Raw genomic sequence first — 7,856 nt, forward strand, 5'->3', positions numbered from 1 at the left:
AATTCTCTTTAAGCAATAGGTATAAACTGGAGAATAACAAATTTTCAATGCCCACTATTAGATTGACAAATGACTGCCAACACGGCATCAGAGCACTTAGTCCTCTCTATACATGGCCTGTGGTAAGGATACGATATGAGGATCTCCAAGAACTTAATCCACCTTGCATTGGGTAACCGGCACCCAGTGTTCTGCTTCAAGAAACCTCATGCACAACCTTCATAAAAGACTAAGCAATGACACGACTATATTCAAGCCTTAGAAATTACTATTTTTTGAGACCGAGTCTTAGAAATGGTTGGGACTGCCATACTAGCCAAGATGGCCCCACAATGCGTACAAAGGTAGTATTAGCAACATACATATGATAATCTTTGCAATAAGCATGATATGTTCTCAAATAAGCGCCAGTCACAGTGCAACCAATAACTGTAACTCTCACCAAAAATGCAATCCAAGAGTGGATCATAAGCTGGTCAACACCTCCTACCTTCCCTCAATGATAGAGCTAACCAAAGTGTCAAACACCGATGGCATATCACTGATAGTTGTCAAGGAAAATGCTCTCCAACAATTGTACCTGTATCCAACTACCTGCAAGTGGGCAAGTAGCACCTGTACCTGTAACATGTTGGGTCATAGACATCAACCACACTACACTCACATAGAGCACATATAACCCACATAAGGATACATTGAGCCAATGCTCAAAACACCTGTGTTGTGTCTCAATCTGTGTTCACAAAACCTAGGTTTAGTGTGTGGGAATATTGATGCCATGCACATTGTTGCAATAAATGTGATCAAAATTAGGTCAAATGGACATTACCGTTGCATCTCAACCGTGCCAAAATCCCTGAAATGGCTCATGGGTTGCATAGATCTAAGTCCTAATGAGGAAATTATGGCCCAAAATGCATTTTTTAGGCCGAAAAATGCACCTACAAAAACTTTTTTTTGCTAATTTGCCACACTGTGGATTGAATAATCATAGCAAAATGGCCCCAAATCTCAGCAAAATCATCTCCCAAATGCGCTAAAAATGCATTTTTCAGGCCAAAAAGTGCACCTGCAAAAACTTGTTTGCCACACTGTGGGTTGAATAATCATAGCAAAATGGCCCCAAACTCAACAAAATCATCTCTCAAATGCGCTAAACACAAGTTGAAGACCTCAGCTCCACAATCCCATACATGGCTGCATTTTTTTTGCTCTAAATCTTATTGTAAGCATAGGCCAATGCACTCCAAATCCTATTGTAAGCATACACCAATTCAAAAAACATCGCTTTGGCTAAATACTCTCCTCCGTAAACACTCAAGAACGGCTGCAAAACAACTCCAAGTAGTGCACGCATCACTCACGACGAGGAAACTCTCTCGTTCAGTAACCAATTGCTCTGATATACTAGAATGAAGGGAAGCGAAAGGGTGGAGTCAGATACGTGAGAGAGAGAGAGAGAGAGAGAGAGAGAGAGAGAGAGAGAATTCTGTGTGTGGCTCATACATTGTATATCTATACAATTAAAGGTTAACGATCATAAGTTAGTGATGGGCGGCAAGTGCGCGACCTACATGGTCAACAAGCCAATAAGATCTAGTAACCCGTACATTGTAGACGCTTAAACATCCCCATAGCTATAGTCTTAATTGTGGACCCTATAGGGGAATAAAATTAGGAGAAATAGCCTACCACCATAGCTTGAACATAATCAAAATAAGAGATTCATAACATAAATCACATAATCTTAATTAGAAACTTAGAAGGGAGAGAATAAGAGAGACGACATAGTATTGAGGGTCAAAATGATAGACACCCCCCTACCTCCAATAGGGATTTTTGTATTATGAAAGCTTACAACAAAGATAAATACAATCATGACACATTATCATACCAGTAAGGTGGCCTTTTCCTCTTGTAAACATCATGGTCTTCTTTGATAAAGCCAATAATTAGGGCCGATACTTATAATAATAAAGAATCCACACTTACCTCCTCTACCTTGGACCAATGATCCTTTCTGAATTTTCCAGATCAATTGCAAAAGCATATGTGAAAGCCATATTCATCTCAATAGCCAATGGAAATCAACTCTTGGTGAGATTAGGCACGTCTCATTGTACTAAGAATGAATGAAGAATCATTGGCAAGCCTTAAATTTGACTAGCCCACACTAATTGTGCCACAGGAAAGTCATCACCTAAGTGTATGCATCCATGTCTACTACCATCATAAGTAGAGAAGCACTCTCAATGAGGCATAGAAAGAATGCACATGAGTCCACCTTCTAATCTTGGGTAAATGAGCAATATTTGCTCATGAAGAAGCATGCAGACCGTAATGAGGAGGCAACTAAGACATCCCATCATCATCAATGACTGCATAAATTTCCCGCTTTACCCTTATCCTCATCCTTGCTTCTTCTTGTATTCTTTCCACTTAATTTTTTTCATTATATGCCCTTTCTCCAATAATAGCACTCCTGCTCTCTCTTGTTGCTAGACTTATTACTCGTCATTTGGATCAAAATGGACTTTTAGTCTTTTAGGCGACAAAGCAGACAGACTCGTCCGTTCGAGCGCAGAGAGAGAGAGAGAGAGAGAGAGAGAGAGAGACGCACACACAAACACACACACGCGGCAGCGTCAGCTCGTCCGGACGCCAGATGCTTTTGGTACCTGCAGGTAAGCGATCTCTCCTTCGCTTTGCCATTTCATGATCTGGGAGATCTGCTCCTTGCTTGCGTGCGTGCTCGCTCTTGAATTGGACTTAGTCCTTGCTGTCTCCAACGTCATCTATTGAGCTGATTGCCAGGTTTTGCATCGTCTTCGTGTGATCAACAGCCATGCGAAGTGGTTTTTTGAATGCCTCTCCTCCATCTGAGGCGTCGATTCCCAGCTCCTCTGTTGTGTCGGAGAAAGGCATCCGTAACAAGCGGAAGTTACGAACAGATAACATTCATGCAACTGCACCACAAACACTCGATTGTGGAATTGAGGATGGTAATGGTGAATGCTGCAGCAGCTGGACAACCAGTTCATCTTGCTCGCTAAACTTGTCAGAAGCTAGCCCTTGTATACCAGATGGGGCATCTTGCTGCAGTATTGGTGGCTACAACACACCTCAGTCTTACGTGAGACCTCGTCTTGATGTTGTCAACATGCCATCTCCTTCTGCCACACCTGGTGTTATGGCCTCATGCTTTTACCATGGATGCTGCAACGAGCATGCTGAGCTTGCTGACTTGCAAGAGCCTGATTGGGATGGAAATTCTGAGGCGAAGCTAGAGAATATCCTAATTAACATGCTTGATGCACTTTATAAAGATGCAGTTGCAAAGATTGTGTTTTTAGGCCACAGTGAAAAGGATGCCTTGAATGCAGTGCTGAAGAATGGCAGATGGAATGGAAAAGATGCTCTTACCAGTGTTGTTGATAGCTCAGTGGCCTGGCTGCAAAGTGGAGAAGCCAGACAAGGGATACTGGATTTTACAAATCTGAAAGACATGGAGAGGCATGTGCTGGCAGAGATGATTTGCTTGCTTAGAAAGGTCCGTCCCTTTCTAAGTAAGGGCGAGGCCATGTGGTGCTTGCTTGTTTGTGACATGAACTTACTCCTTGCCTGTGCTATGGAGGATGATGTAGTGTCACATCCCATATCTTTGACCTCGAAAATATCCTCCTTGCAAAATGTTGGTAACAGTGCTGTTCCTCTACCACAACAGACTCCCCATCTTTCCCCGGCTGTTGTGCAGCTCACAATTGGGGGAGCATGCAAACAACCTCCAAGTGGCTTAGACAATCTCTCCAGTGATACTAAGTCAGCCTTCTCAACTCCAAATTTCTCTTCCTCACCAGTTGGGAAAGTTGCAGTCGCAAACCGACAAACAAACATTGCCACATCTTCAAAGAATGTGCATCCACCTCCTGTTAGACCTTGCAGTAGTCCAGCTCAGGAGTTGAAAGCTGAGGCTTTAAATACTTTGAACTCGCATAAAGTGGTAGCAGCCGAGGTGGAAGTACAAGAGCAGCCAAGACGGGTATCAGATACCTGTAAATGTGCAAGTGGTGATGACACTTGTACTGATTGTCCTTGTTCGTCTACAGGTAGTCTTAATGCAAATATGAATCTGGCAGACATGTGTGCAGTTCTCACGAGGGAGAAACATGTGTTGAAGATATTGAGGAACCACTGCCTCGCTCAGACTTTCCAAGCTGCATTTGAAACTGCTCCACTGAAGCAAGAAGCACAACATTGCCCTGATTCTAGTCCTATCAAGCTTAAATGCAAGGATAGTTGTGCTTCTGATATGGAAGGCAAGAAGGCAGACCATCAGGCATGCCTGGCAAAAACTGGGCTGCCTGGATTCTCGAATGATACCAGGCCAGGTGCTGTTGGAGATAACATGAATAGGTCCTCAGTGCTTGAGAGAGAGCTGTGCTTGGCTACAAACCTTCCTACTTCCTCTGAAATTTCAAGTAGCTTGCAAGGTGTGAGTTGTAAGGTATCTACAAGTAGTACTTCATGCCATGCATGCTTATGTGATCAGACATTAGGGCGCAATGCGGCAGATGGGGAGCATAGGAAAACAGAAATGCTGTTGCACTTAATTGATCGCATAAAATGCCTCGAGTCTCAGTTGCAAGAATGGTCTGACTGGGCTCAGCAAAAGGTTATGCAAGCTGCTCAAAGGTTAAGGAAAGATAGTTCAGAGCTAAAAGCTTTAAGGTTAGAGAGAGATGAATATGCTCGTCTTAAAAAAGAAAAGCAAACCTTAGAAGAGAGCACTATGAAAAAATTGTCAGAGATGGAAAATGCTTTACGCAAAGCCCTAAATCAAGTGGATAGAGCGAATACAGCAGCACGCAGGTTGAAAGTTGAGAATGCAGAGGTCCGAGCAGAGATGGAAGCTGCCAAATTGACAGCTGCCGAGTACGTCTCTACTTGTCAAGAGGTTGCAAAGAAAGAGATAAAATCTGTAAAGAAAGCCCAGGTTTGGGAGAAGCAGAAGTCGAAACTTCAAGATGAGCTGATTGAGGAGAAACGGCAGCTCACAGCTGTTCATCAACGGTTATCCCAGGCCAAAGAGCAGCACCAACAAGCAGAGGTAAGTTTCTTTGTCTGTTGTAGCTATCAGGAGCCCAAAAGCATTGTCAAGTGCAAAAGTTCCAGATTTTTGTTGACAGGAGGGGGAATGGAGGGTTATTTTGCAGGTCATCATGTGTCTTTTTGACTGCTCTTTTGTTGGTTTTGTCTACAGGTCAGGTGTAGACAAGAGAAGAAAGCTAAGGAGGAAGCATTAGCTCTTGTAGAATTTGAAAAAAGAGCCAAAGAGCAAGCAGAGGTAGCTTTTAAGAGGCAAGAAGAGTCCCTGCAGAGGAAAGCTGAGGCTGAATCTCAATGTCATCGTGAGGAAGTCCGAAGGCTTCAATCTGAAATTTCTCACTTGAAGACATCCCTGGGATTGCAACCAGCGTTGACTTGGTCACATTCACGACCAGACATTTCACATAACTGCAGCGCTGAAAGCTACAAACAGATTAATGCACGATTGTTGGCAGAGATAGTCAGCCTTCAGAACTCGCAAAGGGAAATTCCACGTGACCGTGAATGTGTAATGTGTATGAACGAGGAGAGGTCCATTGTGTTTCTTCCTTGTGCGCACCAGGTTATATGCATTGAATGCAATCAACTCCATGTGAAACATGGACGTAAAGATTGCCCATCTTGTAGAACCCCCATTCAGCAACGAATTCGAGTTTACGGTGTAAATTCGACTTAAAGAGACTTGTTGTGTGTAAATAACCTCCGCCTAAGGATGAGGCGGCCGGATCTGATCTTCCATAGAAGATACAGTGTTGACTTTTCAATGGGTCATTTTTGCTGTAGTTGTTTAATGGTCTGGTTTGCAATGATCTCTTTGTGATCGGTGAAAAATCCTGTGTGTTTGGGTGTTTTTAGTTTATTTTATGTAAAGTGAAACGCTACCACTTTATGAAAATTTTAGTGGAAAGGTAGCATCAACACTCCTTTGTGTCGAACTTTTTGTCAATTAGGCAGTGTTTTAATTGCAGGCCATGAGCCCTCTTGTTTTCAGTGCAGGCCTTTATATATTTTCTTGAACAGTAAGGCCCCATGAATCGTAATACCTCTCCCCCTTTTTTATTGCCTTTTGATTTATGAAAGATACAGAGGCCGAGCTTCTTTTGTAAATGAATCGTTGTTTCCTGTAACTACAGGAGCAGCAAATCTTGTTACATTGGTTGTGATGAAGTCCTGAGTGCATAAAAAGCTCTAGAGGTGCCTTTGTGATAAATAGAATGGTATTGCATTGCATCATGTCTTCGAAGGATCTGCAATTGTAGCTGCTAGCTTGTCTTTGATGGATGAGGGTTCTGAGAAAAACTTGTCCAACCTATGCATGCATCAAAAAATGGCTAGCTGGCTAATGAAGAGGTTCTTTCACGGATGTTTTTGTAAGTACACAATTTTCTTCTCTAAAGTGGTTCACTTGCCTTCATGAGTAGAAGTAATTTGCTGTCAATGGTGAAGGTATGGCTGAAGTTCCTTAACTTCAAATTAAAAGCCTCATTGAATGCTACTTTCTAGGGTGTGATGGCCACAAAGCATGTCTTAATTTTGGGCCATGTTCTTTTTACATACCTATGCCAGCCAGATTTTGTAGTCGTTGACAATTGGTATAACGAAAAGAAGGTCTTAGTTGTGTGACCAGTGTATGTTGTGACTATTGAAACCTTTTAGCCCTTTTGGAAAGGGCCCTAATTCTACTATTCGCCTATCATGCCAAGTGATTCTAGTAGTAGTGAGTAGCATTTCGTTTTGAGTCTTGCTTGTGCTGGGCTCTTTCTCACCTGATTCCCAGCTTCAACATTTAGACTAATGACCTCTTCTGCGACTTTTTCTTAGCTATCCCTATCGCAAAGCTTGTAGGTTTCACATTGGTTTCATGATCATTGTTTAGCATTGTTATCACAACCCTGGTTAAGCATTTTCAAACTTCACTTATTGAGCTAGTCCTACCTGTGGTGATTTTGGATGCACACAATATAAGGCTTTTTGAGGCTGAGTGAGTATGTATGTATCCATGGAACTGCAGCAACAACTTAAAAGTCTCTCGCGCTTAGAATCCCCCAAGTCCCAAGTTAAGCATCTCTAAGCCAATTTTAAAGCTTGCCATTTATATTTACATTTTAGGAGAGTGTTCACGCTTGAGCTAGACCCTTTAATCATCATGTCTTGGAAATCTCAAGCTCAAACGTTTAAAAGCAAAATGGTCAAAGTATTGCTTGAAGGACGAAGTTGTGGATAAAAAACAATGAAGCGTGAAGTATCTCTGCATTACCATGGCACCTTAATCCTTGATATTGTGAATCTGCTATTGCTACAAAACTAGTCTTGCTTGGTTGGTGATGCTGTTTACTATCGATGTGTTACCAACTCTTGTGAGTCAAAAACAATATGTTTGCATGTATTGGAATGTAATGTAGAGAGATAGGCATTGACAAGCCATACAATAACTCAAATACAATTTAAGAGAGCAAGTTGTTAGAATTTTAATGACAAAGGAACAACTTAAGGGACATACAATTTAATGAGGATGTCCTCTCAATGCAGAAGATCACAACAACAACCGCAAGCAGAAGTGCATTTATACATAGATCATTTACTTCAAACCACAACCTAGGGTATGGGTGATGAGCTAGTTTCAATTTGGTTGCAACTCCGTCCCTAGTTTTATAACACTTGAATTGTAGCCTTACATGACTTGAGATCGTCATCTTGAGACTTGGCACAAGACATACTAGTGGCAACAAATGTATATATGGCAACGAAAA

The 7,856-nt window shown here is 42.0% G+C and overlaps 1 protein-coding gene across 2 annotated transcripts; it reads left to right on the forward strand.

Annotated features, from left to right (window-relative positions):
• The first annotated feature begins 2,528 nt into the window (after positions 1 to 2,528).
• LOC147416876 (MND1-interacting protein 1-like) lies at positions 2,529 to 5,915 on the forward strand. Of its 2 annotated transcripts, none has more exons than XM_086508003.1 (3): positions 2,529 to 2,684; positions 2,815 to 5,107; positions 5,261 to 5,915. In XM_086508003.1, exons 2-3 carry the CDS (start codon positions 2,846 to 2,848, stop codon positions 5,780 to 5,782), a joined length of 2,784 nt encoding a protein of 927 aa, XP_086364129.1. In that variant the 5' UTR covers positions 2,529 to 2,684; positions 2,815 to 2,845; the 3' UTR covers positions 5,783 to 5,915. The 2 variants fall into 2 exon arrangements, with proteins under 2 accessions (XP_086364129.1, XP_086364128.1); XM_086508002.1 differs by having other exon boundaries at positions 2,531 to 2,684; positions 2,844 to 5,107.
• The last annotated feature ends 1,941 nt before the right edge of the window (positions 5,916 to 7,856 follow it).

The sequence above is a fragment of the Adiantum capillus-veneris genome, unplaced genomic scaffold (genome assembly GCF_014529385.1).
Source record: "Adiantum capillus-veneris isolate H3 unplaced genomic scaffold, ASM1452938v2 Hic_scaffold_402, whole genome shotgun sequence".
Taxonomy (NCBI): Eukaryota; Viridiplantae; Streptophyta; class Polypodiopsida; order Polypodiales; family Pteridaceae; genus Adiantum; species Adiantum capillus-veneris.